Source organism: Pholcus phalangioides, unplaced genomic scaffold (assembly GCF_987345545.1).
Source record: "Pholcus phalangioides strain wild (caught in Gottingen) unplaced genomic scaffold, Ppha-v1.0 ptg000013l_1, whole genome shotgun sequence".
Taxonomy (NCBI): domain Eukaryota; kingdom Metazoa; phylum Arthropoda; class Arachnida; order Araneae; family Pholcidae; genus Pholcus; species Pholcus phalangioides.
In genome coordinates, this window is record NW_028301606.1 from 34635126 (window position 1) to 34658989 (window position 23864).

Below are 23864 nucleotides of genomic sequence, written 5' to 3' on the forward strand. Positions count from 1 at the left end.
TAAATTACGTTAATCATCCGAATATCTATCATTTCTATTCATGCATGATATCATGATATAATAGAATGGAAAAAAAATATCTTGCGCGAACTATTTCGAAATAAAATGTTGCGATAAATATTCAAATTTATTTTTCTATAAGGACAATAGTTTTTCAGATCAAATTCGCCGATGGGTTCGAAACATAAACGAATCATTACATAATTGTCCGTGAATTTTTATCAAGGACTTGAAGAAAAAAAGTTTCTTTTCATCTGGTATCACGAGTGGATATGAACATCAAAGACGTATTTTTTGCTTCAGAAAATGAATTAGTTGAATAGATCATCGTATCCTATCTGTACCAAATGTGAAAATAAAATAAATTAAAATTAAAATATATATAAACGTTCATCTCCGGCTCTTACCAATATTTTCATTATTAGCACACGTGTCTTTATTCAAGCATAAATTCCCGTTCACATGTAGCAAATAAAAAATGTTACCATTTCTCGAGTGTTTTGGATGTTTTATATTGAGGAGAATATTTTATGCTTCTTTAGTGCACATTGCATTTATGCGTAAGCTGATTTTTTTCCCCCATTTTGAGCATTCACAATTTAAAATGTCACACACGAGTTTCTTCGCATATATATATATATATATATAATTTATTCATTTTATTTCTAACAGTGATGAGGCTGTTGCCACTAAACGTTTTAATTGAATTTAGGTTTTTTTTTTCACATCTGCACTTGTATAAAACACTGGTCCAGAAGTCTTGAAATGTTTTGATAAGTGAAATATTTAAAAAAATATATTAAAGAGATCAGAGTCAAACGACTCAAAGCAGTTAAAATAAAATGTTTCATTTATTTTACTTTCATCCTTACTTCCATTTTTTGCAGCACCCGTACTACAAATACTACGAATCACATTTAAATAAACGCTATGTAAGAGATTGATATCCTCCGCTTCACTAAAGGTCACACTGCAATTGCTTCAAACCGTTTGTCTCTATCTTTAATACGTTAAAAAAAAACCAAATAATGTCGAGGCTTCTGGATCCACCCTGTGTTTACAGGTGTTTATGTATGATCTCGTGTTCGTATTGGCAAATACAATGAATTGCCGAAGAAATTACTCAAACTTACCGGAATCGTGCGTAAACGTCAATCTAGGATGATGCATTTTACCAGTAATATTGGTTTTGTTTTCACATGACGATAAATTTAAAGAAAGCAAACATTATAAGACTAACAAAAATGCTATGTTTGTATCTTATTCACACTTATTCTGAGTTCATTGAATTTTTTATGGCAAATAGCGTGTAGTATAGTGAATGCATATCGCCAGCGCTATCCCAGGTGCTAGGTCGCCTTGGGGACTACAAAACTGGTATTGACCTCTAACATTTTCTTTGTAGTTATTAAATTGCAGGCTGAGAGCAGCACAAAATTTTTGGAATTTATAGCAACATATCTGCCAACATGATAGAGAGTCACTATGTCCTGGAAAAGTCGAAATAAACATTTTTTCGGACCTTTTTCTCCTCGGAGTTTTTTTTTTAGTTCTTGGATTTTTTTTTTGCGATTTGTCCAGCCCTAATAATTGCAATATATATATATATATATATTTATTTATTTTTTATTATTTTTTTTTTTCAGATGGAATGATTCTTCCATTGAATCATAGGCAAAAAATTAGTCATAGTGGTTCTCTCACGATCCAAAGCGTGCAAAGAGCTGCAGATCAAGGAGAATATAGTTGTTTGGTTAGGAACGAAGATGGCTCGTTGTCAGCAACGGGGAACACCCACCTCTCAGTCGTTGGTAAATGAAATTAAATCAGTATTTATACAAAGAAATAAAATATTTTTTAAATAATAAATAAAATAATGTGAATACATTATACGTAGTAAAGGATAATTACGATACAATTCCATGCAGTGACTGATCTATATAGGATGATAAAATATAAGACTTTCACTTATACTGTTATCAACACTTCGAGACGTCTCTGAAGTGTTGTCTACGGGAAATGAAAGAGTCTTTCCCTTTTTCTTTTGTGATACAGTTTCTCCATTGATCGACGCTCATTTTTTTCGAGAGAAAACAACGGTTGACGAAGGATCTAGGGCAAAGTTAATGTGCGTAGTGACAAAAGGTGACCCGCCACTTCGATTTCAATGGCTCAAGGACAACCAGCCGTTTTTAGCCCACGGTGAAACAACTGTTCAAACTTTCGAAGACACATCTATTGTCACTTTTAAGAAAGTCTCAGCCGATGATAGGGGAAGCTACACGTGCATGGCTACCAACAACGCTGAATCGACTAACATGACCATGCAATTTGTCGTTAATGGTAAGTAGTCATAAACGACATCATTATCATTAAATAAAACACATGTAAATTACCTATATTTAATCAGTGAATAAGGTCGGTATTACGCTATAAAAGTTTGATAAAAGTCCTATTATAAAACTTGAAAAATGCAGCCAATAAGGTCAACTGTTGCATTTTCTAGAATGTAACGTAACCAATAACCTTATTAGTCAGATTTTTCAAGTTTTATAAAATGGATTTTATCAAACTTTTATTGTGTAATACCGGCCTAACTGATACCAAAATAAAATTTACCACAAAAATGTTCAATCCCGCAGTGCCTCCACAGTGGACAGTAGAACCTTCTAATTCATCTGAACGTATGGGGAACACGGTAAAAATGGATTGCTCGGCATCAGGGTTTCCTACTCCAAGTGTGCTCTGGAAAAAGCTGATTTATACAGGTGATTATCGTTCAAAAAGCTAATATTATTCGTAATAAACGGATATCCAAAATCACGTTTTTCAATTCGATAACACGAAATGCGTCAGATGAAAATTCAATTATCATTTCAGATAGCGCTGCCGGAGATTTTACCTATGTACATTCTAGTCCAAGAGCCCACAGATACAGTAACGGTACTTTGGTACTTTCCGAAGTCGAAGAATCCGATGCTGGATCTTATCTATGCCAAGCTAGTAACGGTGTTGGAGCTGGACTGAGTAAAATCGTGCATTTGCGCGTCCTAGGTAGGATGAAATTCAATCTTATAATGTCACACACACAATGAAAGGGAACAGCAGACACATATAAACATTTTTAATTCAATAACCAGTTACTGTTTGCAAAAGTAACTAAAATCAAAAATAGTCATCACTTGGGCTCAGATTTCTATGTCTTGGCATACTTTTTTATATGTTTTATTGTATGCATATTTCGCTACTTTTACGTGATAGAACATATTTTCAAAAATTTAGCGCATATTTTGCATAGTTCGATGATTTTCGATAAAAAACAATTTTTTCCTCGCTATTCCAATCCCACTTCAGAATGGTTTCTGCGGTTCCCGCCTCTGAGGAGAACTCTTAGGGCTATAGGCTTTTTATGCACTAAAAATGGAACGTCGTTGCTGATTGGTAAAAATTCCGGAAATTCAGATTTTTCAACCAATCAGCAATAACATTGAATTTTAGACCATAAAAAATACTAGCCTTTCAAGGACACTGATGTTCGGCTGTAAATAGATTAATCATCTTAATCGATGTCGGTGATGGCAACTCGTGGAACTGGCTGAAATTTGTAAAGGGGGGGGGGATTTTTAGCGTTTGTGGGGCATTTTGAGAATTTTTGTCAAATAAAAAGAATTATTTATTTATATATTTTGAATTTTTGTGCTATTCTAAAGATAAATACACTACTTGGCTAGGTATTTTTACCTATAGATGGCAGTATATTAATTCTGAATTAGTAAGGAAAATCTTGCTCGAAAACGGAAGTTTTTGGTGGAAATATTGGCTCGATAAGATTAGTTAATAAAACGAAGAATTTCTGTTCATACAAAAAAGTAATGATTAAAAACAGTTTAGACATCGACATTTCTCATTATCATATTGTTTTGCTAAAACTAATGTTATTTGAGATGGGAATGAAAAAAATTTTAGGACATATTTTTCGTTTTATAGAGCATTTTAGTTATAGAGCATTTTTTAGAAGTTTTTAGAGTATAATCATCCAAGCCATCACATATTTGACTAACTAAATTGAAGTGTCCGAACGCTGTTTAGAACTTCAAGAAAAAAGGAAAATATCTGTAGGATTGAAAACTTGCCCGTGATACACGATTTCTGTTGTATATATTTATAACATATTCATAACATTTTCACATCACTTGTCTTAAGTAATCAAATTTATTTTCAAATACCATCACAAGATCGTCACAATATATGTAAAAAAGTGGAACCAAGTCTTCATGTAGCATTCTGGGTGACCTCGTAAGGCTACACAGGACTAAAATATCACTCATCATACACACTCATAAATATCATACGCCTTACAGATTTGAAGATTCTGGACGTCAATTCTGAACATGCACGTGAGTGCCAGATTCATCGAAAGACCGGTTACTTGTGGAGATGAAGATTGCAAGTAAGAAAATTCATCACTGCCCCCACCTATCTGCTTCCATAGCTTAGATGGTAGAGCACTCGTCTAGCAAGCGAGAGACCGGGGTTCGAGTCCCCGTGGGGGCAGTGATGAATTTTCTTCCTTGTAATCTTCATATCCACAAATAATCAGTCTTTCGATGAATCTTGTATTGACAAGTGGAGAGGACGTTTCTATATGCACGCGAGTGTTACATTGAATGTGACAAATCGGTTACTATGCATATAAACCGGATTTTTATCGGTTGTTAAGCATAACAATTGACCGTTTTGGTCGAATGTAATAACGCAATTTATGGCATTTACCGAAACATATATGTATATATATCACACTTTACTTCCAATTAACACAAAATTCAATGCCTCACACTAAAAACCGAATATAAAACAAAAGAGGACCAACAAACCATCACTTAAAATGCCAAATTGCAAAAATAAAAAAAAAAGATGTTTTGGAAATTTGAAGGAACTACATTTTCTTTCATAAATTCCACTTTTTCTAATTTGATTTTTTTCTTCTTCTGTCTAAATTCTATTGCAGAAATCTCAGTGAAAACGAACGTGATTACTTGAAGAAACCTCAATTTGTACTAAAATACAGTTTTCTGATTTTTTTCCCCCCTTTCTTTCTCAAGTTGTGTTTCTCGTTGATGAAGCTCATTATACTCTTAGTATTTCAAAGTTAAACTACTAACAACCAAGAAAAGAAATTATTTCAAATTTCGAGTAAAACAAGGAAATAGTTTACAGTTAGGTTAAATTAGTACCGTTTTACTGTTTGCGTCATTTCACTCGTGGCCGCAGATATGTACGTATAAAAGCCAGAACAAATTCTAAAAAAAAGAACGTATATAAAATTAAAGTGACGAAAAAAAATGAAAAAAATCCTTATATACGTAAACATTACACATATCCTTCTTGAAGAAATTTCCTGAAAATTACACGATTTTTTTTTTATTGTATATTTTTTGACGCTTTCCAGAAAGTTTCCGAGTTTTTCTTTCTTCACTTCCTTTTTCCGGACCAAGTTAACGAGCGCTAATGAATTCGTGTTCTCTTGTGTAACTTCACCTGTGTTATAACACCGGAGCCTAAGAAAAAAGAAATAATAAATGATAAAGAAAAGAAACCTTAAACAAACTAAACTTAGAAATAACGTGAAAGCTGCAAAATATAAAATGCGCTTCCTTAAGAGAAAATAGAAAGAAAAATAGAATTTAAAAGAGGAAATTGCAAAAAAAAAGTGTAAATTTTTTTTTTCCTCTTCTGTGATCGTTAAAGGTTCAACAGGGAAATAGTGGAGCAGAGCACGAATGAGCGTGGTAATAATATCCAATTAAAAATTTAAACACGACGAACATTCTTTGCTAATGAAAGAAGTGTTTTTTTGTTTTTTTTAGTTTTTCTTTTCTGTACTCATTTAATCATAAGTTGGATTCGTGGCACTTTTAATATTACTCCTAATTAGCTAGTTAAACACATATTACAAACGTAACGATGAGAAGACTCCTTTTTTTATTCACATCTGAAACTAATTAATTTTATCTCTACGAAACAACGGCAAGAATTGATTATCCGATCCGTGGTTCTAATCATTTTACGCGGATGATCTCTGTTTGGTTTAAAATATCCTGTAATGGATACCGAAAGCTTTCTTTTTTTTTTTTTTGTATTTTTTATTTATATTGTGAGAATTATTGGAATTCTTTTTAATTGCTTTAAGGCGAACGTAGCTCATTAGCAATACAATATGATTCTCAATTTTTTGTTTTTTCTTGAGATAAAAAAGAATATTGATTGATTAGCATGCATACAATTAACGTGATTAAGACTTATTTTGTTGGTTGCTCCTCGGATGAGTTTTGGTTGTCTTACACTGAAAAATTGATTATCGTGTCCTTCGTACGCGCTGAAACAGGGTAGTCAAATCTCGTGAGTGTGAATTCCGTGGAACTAGAATCGATGAGTAAGATGTTAATAATTTATTAAGTTTTAATGATATTGATTTCGAAGGAGCTTAAGATATCTCATGCACCCATTATAGGATTTGCGCAACAAATTTACGTAAGAACGACTAAATTCTGCAGTTTTCTCTCTGGAGATTAACCCCATAAGGACCTAACTTAATTCATCGATCTTCCCTTCGGCAATTACGAGAATTAATTTTTGCTTATTTCGGTGCTATGTATTTCAGCAGTGTCGAGATAGCTCGCTTTCATGAATGCCTGCTATTTCGACAATGACAAACTCAGATACTTTTTTTAATGTTTATTTCTCACTTAAACATGATTTCTGTGCCTCCCCCCCCCCCGAACCTGTCAGATCAACTGCTGGTGGGTGGCGACAGATTTCTTTCACATTCAGGTGAAAGAAAGAAAGAGAAGGTGTTCATGATATATAACTTTTTCCCCTTCTCTTTGGGGTAGGCATACAGTACCAAAAATGGGGGTATCTCTCTCTTTCTCGGTTTATTATTCTTGGAGTAAGGAGACGGGCAGTATTACCTGTGCAAAGTCGAGAAGAATGCAGTTCTTCTAGTAAAAAGGTGTAGCATTTTGCAGAGGATTTGGTTATTGTATTGCATTCGGTTATTTTAACATTTGTTCCAGAGGTGCACATACCTAACTCAAAGTGTCCTAGCAAAAATATCGACCGTAATTTAGTAAATATTATTTTTGATTCTTTTAAAAAAGTTTACATACATTCAACAAAATCAATCAAAAAAAAAATTTTAATAGCCAGTTTTGGCCCAGGTGTGAAGAGAACAATGCGGATCTGTGAAATTCATGGATCCGGGAAAAAAAGATTTAATAAATTATCTTCTAGCTGATATTGCTATAAAATTGAGAGTTTGTAAATAAAATATTTCGCTTGTTCTTTCGTGGACCGTGTTGGTTGATGATACGTTTCGAGATCTCTCAATTTCGCAAGATATAAATCATCGTGCCATCATATTATATCATTGCGTTACCAATCTTTGTAACGGTCCGGTGGCTTATATGCAAATATAACTATTATTATTATTTTAATTTTGCCCGATATCTTCAGAATCGAGACATCTCCGTTAGTGTTACCATAATTTTGTTTTCCATGTTTTAGTACCACCGAAATTCCTAGAACCATACCAGAGTCAAACAGTAACTGAAGGAAGCAATACTAGCTTAAAATGTATCGCAACTGGTGACCCTCCCATAGACATAACCTGGCAGAAAGACAAAGAGCAAATATCCGTCAGGATGATGCATAGGTAAGAGAGCAGTCATATACAGCCCCAATGCATGCAAAATAATTTAATATGCATAATTTACATTTCCAAACACAGAGATCTTCTAGCGCTTTATACAACATCCAAAGTACATTAGTTCAGAATTTCTTAACCTTTCGGAACCCAAGGACCAGTAAAATGTCTGAAACGATTTGACTTCTGATAGTGTCCCTTATTACGGGACATTCCTATATTGTTGGTTGTTCTGAACTTTTTGTATATTTGTCCCGTTTTTTCGATACGATGCGCATTTGAATTTGTATTACTTACCAAAATCCCGAATAAAAAAACTAGCGTTTCATAACTTATTATGAAACGCTATAATTTTCTGGCTATAAATATCTTAATTCCGATCTTCAATGTTTCAGTGATTTTTATGACAATTACTGCCTTATGGCAATTGGCAATGCCCAGTACTTGACCGTATTTAAGATCCCAGTTGCTCTTATATTTCACAATGAAATGTAGTCATTTAGTCATTTTTGAATGTTTTTTTCTTCAAATACATTTTTGTTTACTGTGACTAGTATATAAAGCTGTCTTTTATTTCCCCCATTCCTCTCTATTTTAAATATAAATAGCAGTTTCGTCCTAAATTGAATTTTTTGGCTGCAATTAGTGACATCAATATTTAGGATCGCAACTATACCCCGTACAATTTTTATTTGAACCCATATGGATATCACAAATACTAATTAAACAACTGAATAATTTTTCATTCGGTTTTAGAATTTAATTATCAAATTTGTCTACTGACCACCGATGCTATTGTTATGAGTCCTCCACTTATAAGCGTACCGTGGGTTGAGAAACGCTGCATTAGATGAAAGGAAAAAAATTCTAGTAATCATTGCTTCAACATGTAAAATCCCGTACTCATGAAATTTAATTTTTCTTAATCTTATGTAACATACATACACGATGGCTATAATCATAGATTTGCATTTAGATATACTGAAGAACGGACAATGAGTGGAAAAGGAACTATTTCAGAAATACGAATATGGACCGTCACTAGGAATGATACTGGCATGTATTCCTGTGTTGCCCAGAGCGCTATTGGCCGAGATGATGCAGTTATTCAACTGATAGTTCAAGGTACAAAACAGATATTGCTTTAATTTTTTTAGTCATTCATCGCTTCAAGTTGACACGTTCAATGCGTCGTATGCGGTAGTAATCCTCGATCTGTTATCCGATGATATTGTTGCATACAGTATGATTTTGATGTGTTGGTCGTTGTATATTTGTCTATTGATAACTGTAGTCTTCATGCATGTTGTAAATAAGCATGACATAATTGACTATGATATAGTTATGAAAACGCGATGCTTGAACGTAACTATCAAATCTGCACGTTGACATTGTACTCAACTTCGAAAATATCGTGCAATCAAAAATATAATCAAATTACTTTTTTTTGTGGGCTGCCAGTAAAATATTTTTGTATGTGTTAAATCCTATTCTGTTCATACGGAGAATATCAAATATAAGTATACGAGTACAAACGAGTAGAAGCATATAATATTGTTTGTCCGTACCATTATCGTCAGTCATCGATATGATTATTGTTTTAGGGCCACCTGACGCTCCAGCCAACATAAATGTAACAAACATCACAAGCCGGTCCATTACTTTACAATGGAATATCCCATACACTGGAAATAGTCACGTTACTGGAAACATTGTGCAATACAAGACAGCATCAGGTATGTCCATGTTTTGTTTGCTCCATTATGACATATATGCTAATACCTCGAATGTCTGTGGCTTATGTATCCGTTTGCAGTACATTAATTTTAGCTAACAATCCCCTTTAAATTTACATAATCAGAATTACTGTCCGTTTACATCGTGAGGCAGATACAGCGGATTAGTTGGAATACGCAAATGAACGCAACTATTGCAGGTACAGAATTTGAATGCACATGCATTTACGGACATTCTGTAGATGCTACTGGAACAGAGGATAAATTTGTATACTTCTGAATGTTACTCGAAGTATATATCCTGTCAAATACACTGCGCGTTCAAAAAGGCCTGCATACTCTAAAAATCTGTTACATCACATTTACAAAAAATCCAACGCTCGTTCGGAATGACTGCTTTTGGAGATCATGCAATATCTTAACTCTCATTTTCAGCAAGATTTGCATGAATGATTCACCAAGAACTCTGTAGTGGATTCGGAAAGTGCTCCCCTCCCCTCTCTCTCTAATAAGTATATCCTATCGATTCAACACGATGGAAAAAACTGGGAAGAAGACTTGGTTGATTACAATTAATAAATTGTACGATAAGCGCAGTTCTCGCGCGCTCTTCCAATCATTTTCCACATTTTGAGACAAATATATATGGTGTCGTCAATCATACCATATCATGCCCCCCACCTCCAAAATCCAGCAATTGGGCCCCTGCACAACCGCTACAGAGAGAGCAGCCAAACCTTCAACATGATACTTACAAAACATAAGAAGTCAAACATTTTTCATCTTCACTTTAAGATAAGGAACAATGTTGGCGGTCCCGGACACCCGGGCTGGAGTCCTGCGGGCTCAGTTATGTGAGAGCTTGTACAATGCTATACTTTTCAGACCTGATGCAGAAAAAATGTGAAGGGTTGCTTTTTCTCGCTGTAAGATATTCTGTTTTTAACCCCAGGACTTCAGCCCTGTGTGATTTCCACAACAAAACATCCAAAGTCCTTAAAGTAACGACTGAACTCCTTGACGCTAAAAACAAATATTTACAGTGGGAAAAAAAACAACTTCACGTCTGCGCGTACTTCTGAAAGTGTCACTGACTTCAGAAAAGAAAATATTTATTGATGGGTATATATATGGGTATTTGTAAACCACTCAGCAGACTTTCTGTTATCTTTGACCCTGGTCCAGAACAACAGAAGTGTAACCACAAAATACACTTTCGACCAACATTTGCACAGTAGGTATGGTAAAATATTGTACGACATTTTTTCGGTCAGGAATTACAGAATATTAATCTAATGCATCCTAAAGTAAATTTAAAAAGTCATTTATGTCAAAAATTTCCTGTAGCTTAATTAATAACATATTCAGTACAATTTTTATTTTTGTGTTTTTTTATATGAAATGGGTATTTTTATTGGTGCATTGGGTATTGCAGACAGCAGCTGGAGGAAGCATACGTCACAACTCATCGTGTCAGGTTCAGAAACAAGTACTACGTTGAGAGGACTGAGTCCAGTCTCTACTTATTTTGTGCGGATATTTGCTGAAAATGCTTTGGGAAAAAGTGAACCCAGTGAAGTGATAAATGTGACTACTGAAGAAGAAGGTAATTTTTCAATGTGATAATTAATTTTCTCTTTTATGTGCTTTATTTTTTAACTAAATTTTTCTCATTTGTTTTAAGCTTCATATTATCAAACATTACAGAATATAATGTATTGAAGACAGCCTTTACTCAACGTTAACTCTGAACGGACGCAACGAACGTTGATTTTCTAATCACATAAAATTATGTTTAAAATTCAAAGTTTTTCCATAAAATTTGGATAGCGATCGGGAGAAAATTGTATGTGGTGAAGAACGTTTTCCCTCGGTAAATTTACCTTTTCACAATATGTAGGTACAACTAATATAATATCCCTTCTTTTATTTCCTGAAAGACATTCTAGAAGAGCATTGTTTGAGAATTGTGAAATATTTTGCTTCACTGTTTTTTTGAACATTTTTCTCTGTTAAATTATATTTTGTTTACAGAAAAACGTTATTAGGAAGAAAAGCCAGGTTATTTTCAAAAGAATCTAACCTCTATATTTTTAGTATGCATTTGCCAATCTTTAGATAGATTCTAACGTTGGTTGTGGTGGTGTGTTATCCAGTTAATTTTGTTGAATCCCATGAACATAAATGTTGTCCGTTGCTTCGATAATTGAAGCTACACAGTTGTTTGAAAGCCAAAAAATCGGGGGAAAAGAGGGGTAGCAAAGCATTTCGGGATTCCTCGAAGTTTTCTATCCATGATTTTGAAGAGCTAAGAGAAGTTGAAGAGAAAGTTTTTGGATAGTGAACTGAAAATCTACAAGGCCAGATTCAAAATCTGTGCTTGTAGGCCTGCACCCGGATACAGCGCCCAGGCCCGGGTAAAAGAAAAAACAAAATTTTTCACGTTTATCAGGCAAAGAAATTGCACATTTATGTATTGAATTACGTAAGGTTTCAATTGCAATGTTGACCTATTTTGATCAGTTTAATTTATATTTTTTCAAGAAGTTTATTCAAACGTGTGTGCCGTGCTTTTAAATTGTTTTATTTTGCTTAATCACCAAATTTTTAAACTGGTACGGCTCCAGTGAAAGTTTGCATTGGAGTTTCTATGACTTCTTTATAAGTAGGTACGAATGTAATATTCGATTGTTAAGTATAGCTTTCACAATGTTCCTTTTTTTTCTTCTTCCTCTTCTTAAGAGTTTAAAAAGAAGTTCAAAATGGATTATTTTAGCCTCAAAAGACAGGAAGTTCTCACGAAACAGTTTTTTTGTTTCAATTCATTCAGCAAGCGCCAAAAATGAGTGAGCTTTTTAATAATGAAACAAGTTGGACAAGACGTACGGCTGAGGGATTAATAATACATAAAACAACTAGTATTTAGGTTTTTTTCCAACTGAATGTAATGTTTTTTTTTTTCGTAGCAATGCTCTGCGCTCTTTTGTTTATTTCTCTTTCTTGTGAGTACCTGATATCTTTTTTCAAGATACAATATTCGCTTCATCGTATTATTTTTCCAGCTCCATCCGGTGCCCCCAGAGATGTTCAGGTTCATTCCACTGGAGCGCAGTCTATGAAAGTTTCATGGAAAGTGAGTTTCTTCATGAACAAAAAATTATTCTTAGGAATTTTTTTCGCCGCTCAAACTCTTGGTAACAAATTCATTTCAGTCATTATTCAAGTTTAGAAATTCCTTGTTCCATATTTATTGTGCAAGTTGGGAAGAGGGTTTATATAATCTTTGTATTTTTCCAAAAAAAAAAAAAATCTAGATATAATTTTCTTTTTCGATGCCTGAATTATTTTAGTTGGTCCTTGAAAAATAAATTCGTACGTACCAGTAGAAATTATACCGAGTGACCTCAAACCCGATTAAGTTAAAATACTAATGTTTCACGGAACAATGAACGTACGTCAAAAAAATAAAAGTGGGAATGACATTTTATTTCCTAGCAAAAACAAAAATTCATATAAATAGATCAATAATATTGGTTGCAGATTGAAGTGGCGTCATTTCCACGCTATGTGGAAATGAAAACAGATTGGATGGATAATGGAAGTCAGAGCTTGAAGAAAGTTAGCCATGTTGACGTCAACACACCCGCACACTCGCTAGCCATATTGGAAATGCTGCCCACAACATTGCGCGGGCATTTAGGTTCTGCAAACGAAAGACAATATTGACTTGACTTCGGTTTTTTCTTCAGCTTTCACTAATGAGACCCAAAACTTACATGATTAAAACTCATATATACAAGTAGATGCTGGTAGATATTTCTTCAGAAAACGCAACAGTATTTTATAAAGTCAAATACTGATGCATTATCGAAAAAAATGCTTTGACTTCATGAAATCACAGCAATATGAACGTGGGCGTCTCAGTACATCAATGGGAAAATGAGCAATGAAAACAGTTAAGTACCAAGATAAATGGTTGTATCAGCCTACATCACATCACAAGGAAGATATTTTCTTGATATTATGTCGAGGTACGCATTGGAAAGAAAAGCTAGTTGTCTCCTCTGAACCCATCCGAATCGAGCCCTTGTGTCTTTTCCTTGTAAATCAGGAATGGGCGCCAATACCAAAGGCACAACTTTCGTTTTCTTATAACGCGCATTTATAGTATGTGGAAACAATGCATCGTTCCCAAAACCACCCAGGCAGACGTGGCAACAGTACAGATTGACAACTAGTTGTTTTTCCAAAGTGCGCCTCTGCGTAACATCCAGAGAAAGTATCTTTCTCTAAGATGTGTTAGACTTAGAAAAACATATCTTTGTCTTTAGGTGTGTATAGACATAAAGATGTGGGAGAGGAGGTGACACGATTATGATTATGCCAATGAATATGCATGTTACTGCCAAAACCATATATCATTCAGCTCGCGAACTCGTCATCATCTCAGTTGGCCCGGCCAATGTTCGGATTTCGAGCTTTCTCATGTATCTCCGTCCGTGCTCTTTGTGCTGCCGCCGACCGGAAAGCTAATTGTTGTTAAGAAAAGCTGCAATGTCTACGCTAGGTGAATCACCCTTCAAATGCCCGCTACAAGGAAACGAAACAAACTTTTGTCTCTGGCTAGCACGCTTTACAGGTTTTAAAGAGTATTCGAGTTTGATTCCCGACGGAGACAACTAACTTTTAACTCCAAAGTGTGTCTAAGAGAGTACAGTATCAGTGATTAAAATGTTCTCACCGTATTAGATTATACGTCTCAAATTACACCTTTTATACAACTAAATGCGTAGGACTATATTTATTTTTTTTATTCCGATGATAAATATTTGTTGGAGAGTAAGTAATTTTTAACATCTTTAAATTTTGCTTCTAATGTGACACTTTGTCTATTTATTGAAAGAAAAATATTTATATGAATTTTTCCAATCCAAGTTTATTCTTAGAAAAATTAAATACAGCTGCACTCATTCCCAGATACGGTGTAGTGCAATATAAATAAAATGCTATTGTCTATGTCATATTTCCACTTCAAGCCACCGCCTGACGAATCTCTAAACGGCATCATACGAGGATATTTCGTTGGATACAGACCTTCGTTTTCTTCAGAACCGTATCATTTCAAGAAGGTGGAAAAGAACGCCGCTACCGTTTTGCAATCGACGTATATAACTGGACTAAAGCCTTTCACTATGTATGACGTCGTCGTGAAGGCATACAATTCCGCCGGTAACAGTCCGAAATCAAGCAAAGCTGTCGGTAAAACGTTGGAAACAGGTACGTTATCCGGAAATCAAATCCTTTTTATTTTTCCTAGTTCTGAATGTGTGTCTCCCTTCTATTTTTTTGGTTTTCTTTACTTATATTTTCCTATTTCTTTACTGTGGTGCCACGGTCACCTTCCATCTGACGAACACTGATTAGCCGAACGGATAAAGCCCTAATCCGATTCCGTAAGCTGACAGGCATACACGCGATTGCAGGATCTCACACCCGCGATTCTCTCACGGCAAGTGTATTTTATCCATCAATGGCTACCAGACTGTTATCGCTTTCAAGCCGTGTATTTGATACAACTACACACTGACACCCAAATGTTTGTAATAAAAATATTATACAAATCGAGGGACTCAGATTCTGGGCAATATGTGTGTGCTATATTATTCAGATTTATGTGCGTGTGTGTTTGTGTTAATAACACTACCGCGCTTTGAACTGACCACTTTTCAAACTTTGATCGCCATTTTCAACTTTTCCTTTTTCAAAATTGGAAAATTTCCCTGCGTGACTTCTCCTAATTCGTCGGAAGGAATCTTTTGAAGAAGAAAAAAAAAATCATTCCGTTGATTTTACTAAATGAACTAAAGAACGGTCATTTCGATCGCGGTTGAAAATTACATTGCTTAACCACATTTTAAATGCAGAATGAATGAAATTTTTTAGGGAATAAAATTATTCTTTTTTTCCCTCCTCTTAACCTAGGGTATAGAATCGTTCAAGTTCCTATATAACATTTCAAACGTAATCAAACATACATGGTGTCCCAAAAAATGTGAGAATGAACAATGGTAGAATACATTCAAATAGATTATTTTCTTCTTAAAAATACTTGGCAGTAAATGGGGCATAAAGGTGCCAGAGTGGTCTTGGTGGTAAAGCCAAGGAGATTATTTTCGACCATGGATTTCTTGGCCGTAGACTCAGGTCGATGATTTAAAGGTTCGACTACATGGGAATAAAAGTTGTACAGTCAACTTAGCTCTCGTATTTTATCGCACAGAACCATTATTTTCCATAACATTTGGGTTCATTATAAAATTATGGGATAAGTGGCTAAATGATTACAACCGCTTTGTTACAAGTTACAACCACTTGCAAACAAAAGCGGCAAAATTGAAACAACACGTCATGTTCATTCTGCTAATAAATTGAGTATTAGCTGGGATGGAGCGGAGTAGGGCACATAGGCGGTACCCTAAGGATTCATGTCACTTGAGTCCCTAATAATATCCATGAAAACTGTGTCCACGGTAATTCATGAACATAGGAAGACATGCAACCCCCCCCCCCCAATCGTGGGAATGGTTTATTGAATCCCTTATATTCCAGCTGTCTACCATCCCTAGTAATCCCTTCATTTTTTTGCCATATCGGAACCCTTGAGAAAGGGGGGGGGGTCTCACTCGTGGTGCAACTCGCACATTCCGAAACTTTGAAATCAATATATAACGTGCAATGTATATACGGGAAAATTTAACATGATTTTTCCACCAGGAATGGGCCTCCCGAGGGCCCCCTCGTGTCCTTTATGCCCCCCCCCCCCCCATACGACGATATTTCAAGACAAGCAACCCTAGTTCTTATAACACGTGTTTTAGTCCAAAACAAGTTCACATTTACAGCTGAACCATGCATATATTTTTGCGACAGCGGTCAAAAATAGCACTCAAGTATATCTGGGGGGGGGGGGTATGGAAATTTCGGTATTTCTAGTGTTAAATGATTATAATAAGCACCAACTTATCCATAAACAAAGTCAGTTATCGCCCTTTAGGGAAAAGGTTTTTTTGTGTTTGTTCCATAAGGGCTCTAGAATCGAGCTGATCCAGAAGTTTTCTTGAACATTTTAGACGCGAGCACTACAACTATACCACAGAGCCCGCAATAATGTTCATAATGATAATGAAGCATCTATAGGTTTCCTCAGAATGTCTAAATCGAAAATGAGAAGAATGAATTAATCGCTTTTTCTTAAACCATCTTTTCCTGTGACTTTTCATTAAATTAATGAAGTCATAGTCACACTATATGCGTGGTGATTTAATTGTTTTGTTACCTTTAGCTATTGAATATGAGAATGAAATTGTTTACGTTTGCTTTAGCTCTCATATGCTAACGCGACCAAGTCACTAGAACTTTCAAGGTCATGGTTTGGCATAATCTGAAATGAGTTATTTAATCACCGACATTCTAGCGGGTTTCCATTTTATTGTTGTGAGATTATGTTTTTAATACACTAAAAAGAGGCCAAAATGTTAAAATCGCACTTTTCTAAAAAAGTGCCGCAATCCATAACAACTAAATTTTATTTCTCTTATCATGCTGCATATTTATTTGAATTTTACCTTCAAGCGTGGGTTTTTTTCCTCCTTTCGGACACTCTTCGTGCATATTTCTTGAAAATTCGACCGAAAACAAGCTTAAAAACTTAATCTTATCAAATATCATGGGAGCGCATAATTAGTTGAGACAAAGTCACACGGATTCAATAAAATAACCGAAATATCTCATTTATATAAGCAGTGAATGCATAGATGTTATTTTAGTTCTGCGTAGTAAACAGCTGAAGTTAAAGGTTTCAATTAATTCATTTATTGTTAGTTTCCTATAGCCAAACGGTATTTCTTCCTATTTCTTGAACATATAAAAATTAATTGCAAATCAACTTCTATTTAAATTACCTTAAAGCAAATTTTAAAAACATCAAAATCTTACGCATTGTCCCTGGTTAGTATTTAAGCGAGTTAATTTCAATTTCCCATTAGCTTCCATCTTAACTTTTTAAAAATATTAGATTAAGCAAGGAACATCTCTTCTTCCAATTTTCTTATTCTTCATTTGTATAAATTAGATAAAGATAATATTTACTATTTCAGGCGTCAAGACGTAAAGCCTATGTGTACTTAGTACAAAGTTACATGAAAAAAGAAAAAAAAATATATAAACTTTTCTTCTCTCTTCCCTAAAAGGGGTGCAAATTGGATTTTACTTTCGATGAAAGCCTCAGAAATTTTGAGTTTTCTATCGTAGCATTCACAAATTTTTTCTTCATTGAAAATTCTATAATGTTTTTCACCTTTTTCGTCGAACAAATTATTTTTAATGTCTGTTTAACTTGAAGCGTAATGCACGTTCTGAACGACCAATAACGCATGAAAAGAAATAATAAAACATTTAAGAACATGCAACTATAAAACACTAAAAACCACATTTAATTTTCGGTAAATGTTAAATCTTCCGGACACAAAAAAAATGAATTAGATAAATTGACGGAAATAGCTACGGTCTTTATAATTTAATGGAAAGTTATAAAAAGTTACGTATTATTCAATTTGTGGATTTGCCCATAAGAATAACATTTTTGTTTATTGAAATGCCAAGTTACTAAGTCAATTATGATTGTTGATTAAATTTACTAAATTAAATTTGATTTCAGAACCATCATTTCCCTTCCTTAAGATACATACCAATATGACAAAGACAGAGAGAAAAAAAACTAAATAATGTAATTACATAATTATTACGTTTACATTTAACTATGCTTTCAGCACCACCAACATCACCGATATTGCAAGTAAAAGCGACTTCTTCCTCTTCTATTGATATTAGTTGGAAGAAAGATACAAAAGACAAATCCGCAATCACAGGTGAGTATTGGAAATGCCGTTTGAAAACACCATTGTTGAATATTACATAACATTTTCAATAGAATATATTCATTTCAATAGATTTATATTTTTAACAAACACTTTTCTTGCCAAACTGAACCAATTGTTGTCCACTTGAAGCTCGCGGGTCAACATGTTATACTGCGGTATTCAGAATTTAACATCGTATCTAAATTCATAAGGACTTCATATATTACACTATACCGTCTAAATAGCTCCGGTCAAACAGACGCTCTAAGTTATTGAATAATTTTATTTATTTTAATTGTTTATCTTGTTAAATGATTTCTTTTATTCAATATGGATTTTTACCAATTCAGAAATAATTCCTTCCAATAATGCTGAAAATATTTCTTTTGATAATTCTGAAAATATTTATTTTGATAATTCTGAAAATATTTATTTTGATAATTCTGAAAATATGTATTTTGATAATTCTGAAAATATTTATTTTGATAATCCTCAAAATATTTATTTTGATAATCCTCAAAATATTTATTTTGATAATCCTCAAAATATTTATTTTGATAATCCTCAAAATATTTCTTTTGATAATCCTAAAAATATATATTTTGTTAATTCTGGAATTCGAACGAATTTGTTTCGTTAATTCTGGAAATATTTCTCTCTCACTTGTAATTATCAAATTTCTTCAATTATGAAACTATTTATATTCCATTTATTCTTCAAACAATTATATCTTTCTTTATTCTTCAAATTGTTATTTTTTTCATTTTTCTTGAAACAATTTCTTTCATAAATACTGTTATATGGTATTTTAAGCATACCCGTAAATATATATGCTGCCACCGGGCAACTACAAAAACTTATGAGAGATGGATATGTCCCACGAGAATGCGTTCAAGACCTCTATCTTAGACCATAAATGTTTATATCGTTTATGAATCAAATCCGTATCTGTTTTTTCACAGAGGGAAAACTATTTATTTATAAACTACATTTTTTATTTCAATTAAATTGAATACATAATTACTCGATACACATTGTGTTTAATTATTTTGCATATTCTCTATCTGATCAGTTTATATTCAAATTGTTTCACTCGTAGAGTATATGCTTCACTACAAGGTGGACGACGGCAACTGGCATCAAGAGCGTCTCAGCGGCGCTAAAGAACATTTCACTTTAACTGGACTCAGATGCGGAACACGCTATCATCTTTACATGACAGCATCGAATAGTTTAGGAACAGGTGAACCGAGTGTACCGGTGTCTGTCAGGACGATGGGAGCGGGTAAATATTCTTCAAGGAATATGCTCAGATAAATAAGGGCTGGACAAATCTATTGCCCGGGGCATGTGATATCGACCAGACATGTATTTTCTTTTTTCGACATGTCCAACGTTGGAAGTTAAAAAAAGAAAACACACACACACACCTTTCGAGTTTCGATTACTGGCGGCCATGCAATTGTTTCCCAGAATCTCTTTTTTTGACATTTAAAATGAAGACTTTTTTTAAATTTTTTCATCGTGAATGAGGCGAGTGTTTCTAATCACGAATTTAACAAAAAAAATTTCTTTGGCAGCAGTGATACAAAAATGCAATCAACGACCCTCAATTTAGCATCACAGTATGGTCATAAGTTCGCATATACTGCAATTAGGCTGTTCTGGAAAACGAAAAATGTCACTTCTAGTGAAGTAGTGAAATTATCTCGGTACGATTATTCGACCATTGCACTTCACTCTTAGTTAGAAATATTTATGGCACGTGGCAGCCCTATACATAACAAGAATCACACAGAAACAAACTTCACGTTCGGTTTACAACACTTACACGCACATCCCAACATGTGCCAAACCGTTAGAAGTTCCGTCTTTATGGACGAAGTGCATGTGTGGTTTACTGTTACACAAATTGTCCGGAAAAGATAGCAATTCTGCGATTGATTCTAGAAAATGCAAAACACAGTTAAATTTTTTTTGCTTATCTCTCTTCTGATGCCAACAAAAACGAAAAAAATTCCACGTTTCCAAGTGCCATTTTCACTCAGATATTTTAATTCGAAAAACGGTTGAAAGTTGTGCAAAGCAATTTTAAATACGTGGAAATCGTTATACGCGCATTTAATGATATTTTACCCCACACACGCACCACACACAGACACACAACTTCTCAGTGAATATTGCACTTACAAACGTGGAAATTATATATATATATATGCATATGCATACATACACACACACACACACACACACACACACACACACACACACACACACACACACACACACTATCCGGGGTTGGCAAACATTCTCAGTGGTCTGTAATAAGAGATGCTCAACCGCGTGAATAGGCTATTTTATCCAATGACGTCACTACATCGCTCTTACGCCAAACTACAATATAGTGATACGATTTTTCGGGCAAGTAAAATTTTGATTCGGGTATCTATTATTTCAATTTACATACCCGGTCGGGCATGTAAATATTTGGAGATTTTTCCAGCCCTGTCAGATATCGAATGTATTTCAAATATTTAATGAACAAGAAAGCTGTAATTAAAATGACCCTATTAAGAGGGTTTTCCTATACAAGATTTCACCAAGATATTAATGGCGTCCCTTCAACACATGCACCGGGGTGCGTGGTAATACGGTATTCAATAGGTTCTCCTTCATAGAGCACTCTCTCTGTATAAGGTCATTTTAATTGTAGTTTTAGTTTATTCCAAAAAAGGGATAAAATATGTGAACATAATACTTGAAACAAGTTATCTGTCAGGTTCAATACAGTAATTTCTTTCCAGCGCCTATGTCTCCTCCAGCAGCGGCTTTCTTGAGCCCCACAGACACATCAGTAACGCTCCGCTTAGGTGAATGGCAAAGTGGTGGATGCCCCATACAACATTTCATCGCTCAGTACCGTCCGAAGTACCAGAATCAATGGACAGTTGTATCTGAGAAACTTTCTTCGCCATTGGAAAAATATGTGCTCAGACATCTTTCACCAGACCGCGAATATGTTCTCATGGTTACAGCTTACAGCGAAGCTGGAATGACTCAAGGGGAATACCAGTTTCGTACAATGCCTGCAGCGAGGTCTGCAGGTCGGTTCAATGTATTTTTCTATCGTTAAAAGATTCAAGATAATTTTTTACAGCACCGTTCGAAAAAAGTAAATTCCTCTGTTTACCTATAATATACTGAGTTTATGTGCAGGCTATATTTATTATATAGTCGTCAGTTTAAATAGTATGAATATAATAATTGATATAAAATAGAAGATTGAATCCATTCAATATTTTATATTAGGGTATAAAAATTAAATTATATATATTATTATATGTAGAGTTTTTCACGAAGAGTGTCCGAAACGGATAAAAATTCCATCGTTCAGTCAAAGATTGAAGAAAAATATGAAGAAAAAAAATTAAAATTTGCCTTCGTTGGTCTTACTTCCATAAAGACAAGTCTATTACCACTATTGCTACACAATTCCTTTAGCCAGGTTCACACCCAACGCTCTGCTTAACGAAAAGAAAAATTGTTTTATCAGGTGTGGACTACGCACATCGCTGTCGATGTGGACGATGTGACAGCGCAAAATACCCTCTCTCTCGTATGAACGCGATCTACTGTGAACAGGATTTACTAGCAAGAAATTTGCTCCGTTACGCGCATTATATTTGGACGGTGTTTTCTTCTTTGAGCAGCTATCAGTTATGTGCGTGCTGTTGTATCACGTAAAGCAGCTGGCACCTAGCTTTGATATACTGACTACCAATATAATAGATCGTGGTCCGACGCGCTCGAGAATACGCATTGTTGCGCTGCTTGCCATCCGAATAAACTGATCTGTGTGCAACTCCAGCTCGAACACTGGTTTTCTCGTAAACCGGAGCGGGGTAGCCAGGCTTGAAATAATATTTCTTGAAAATGTGAATATTAACAGATTTACATGAAACTCAATAAAAAAAAACAACAAAATCCCACCAGTAAAATGCTCGTCTTTCCTCGGATATTCAGAAGTTTTTTTACGTAACATTATAATAAATATTCGTCGAAGTATCGATACTTTGATATTTTTTACCAATCATTACAACCTCCAATCAGAGCGATTAAGTCTCAAAATAACATGGGGACTTAAAATGAAATCAATAGGCTATATAGAAATTATGCCAAGAGGAACTTGGAAAAAAAGTGCCGTTCTCTCCACCGGGAATTGAATCCATGACCTCTTGCATACCGCTAAAGTACACTGACCATTATGCCACAGAAAAACGATCCCTTTTGCCTTAAAACATGCCTGACTTGCTGAGAAGAGACTTCAGCCTCTTAACTTCAGCTAATGACCACCAGGTGGCGGCAGTAGAGATGGATGATGATTTTTTTTGAAGTGACACTTCTTTAGCAACGTAAGAGTGAAACTAGGTGATGGAAATTAAACCATTATCGAAAGTGAAACGGTTTCTTTTTCTCAAAACCGGTTCCAGGGAAACACTGATGTGTGGTAAAGTTCCGAAAAACAGATGGGTTGGTAGAGGCGGGGAGATGTTAATAGAGTCATCCGTATGATAAAATGAAGTAGGGAGGGGAGCGTATACATAATTAGAGCGCTACTTAGCCTACCCAAAGTTACGTGAACTCGGAGTTCCGCGATTTCTTATGAAAAATGCATATTTCTCAAATTCAAGTATAATCGCAGGACAATCGGTGAATTGGTAGCGAATATTAAGTTATTATCATCGGTTCTCATGTGGGATTCACTTTTACAGAAGTTTTTAAAAATATCTAAACAAAAAATTAATGAAAAGGGAAATTAATTTAAGAAGTAACTCTCCAGAACTCATTGAAAGCGATGATTGGGCATTTATTATGAATTCAAAATTGATGAAAAATGATAGCAAAAATTAAGGAATTGAAAAACAAACAATGAATGAAATAAATCGTTTCAGAATCGGTGAAAACTCAGAATTTATGAAAGACAATAATTACATATTAATTGAAATCTTATAATTTTGGGAGCCCTATGATTGATTCAGTTGCCTGTGCTAGACTCGGGGATCCCAACACTGGTATCACAGTGGGGGTTGCAGTGGGCGCTGAAGTACCCACAGCATTTTGTAAAACCGTTCTCAGCTTAAAATTCAGAATTCGAAATCCCATATATAAAAAGTAGGACCAAACCGGTGCACTTCTTGATCCACGTTAACTTGGTATAGATGAGTGATGTCAAAATAATGCATTAATAAAAATAGAAATTAATTTAAGACGTAACTCTCCAGAACTTATTGAAAATAATAATTCGGCATTTAATACGAGTTCAAAATTGATGAAAAACTAGGGAATACAATAAAAGATAACAAAAAAATATATAATCTATCATTTCACAACTTTTTCGAAAGTTCGTGAGAGTTCCAAGGGCTTTAAACGCCCGTTTAATCAGTAAGTGATGCGATATTAGGAATTAAAAGTTTTTATATCTTATTTCACAGCTAGCACAAATAA

At 34.6% G+C, this 23864-nt stretch overlaps 1 protein-coding gene and 1 non-coding gene across 3 annotated transcripts in view; both read left to right on the plus strand.

Annotated features, from left to right (window-relative positions):
- LOC149078986 (cell adhesion molecule Dscam1-like) overlaps positions 1–23864 on the plus strand; it is a 150363-nt gene that overhangs the window by 112196 nt on the left and 14303 nt on the right. For both annotated transcript variants that reach the window (XM_089241232.1, XM_089241233.1), the window contains exons 10-22: positions 1647–1811; positions 2056–2343; positions 2643–2768; positions 2881–3054; positions 7567–7714; positions 8682–8830; positions 9310–9441; positions 10877–11047; positions 12504–12574; positions 14478–14718; positions 18270–18368; positions 19459–19644; positions 21164–21463. In XM_089241232.1, the coding sequence (XP_089097358.1) occupies positions 1647–1811; positions 2056–2343; positions 2643–2768; positions 2881–3054; positions 7567–7714; positions 8682–8830; positions 9310–9441; positions 10877–11047; positions 12504–12574; positions 14478–14718; positions 18270–18368; positions 19459–19644; positions 21164–21463 (2250 nt within the window). The remainder of the gene's footprint in view (positions 1–1646; positions 1812–2055; positions 2344–2642; positions 2769–2880; positions 3055–7566; positions 7715–8681; positions 8831–9309; positions 9442–10876; positions 11048–12503; positions 12575–14477; positions 14719–18269; positions 18369–19458; positions 19645–21163; positions 21464–23864) is intronic.
- On the plus strand, positions 4483–4554 carry TRNAA-AGC (transfer RNA alanine (anticodon AGC)). The gene has a single exon. It is a non-coding gene; the product is annotated as a tRNA-Ala (tRNA).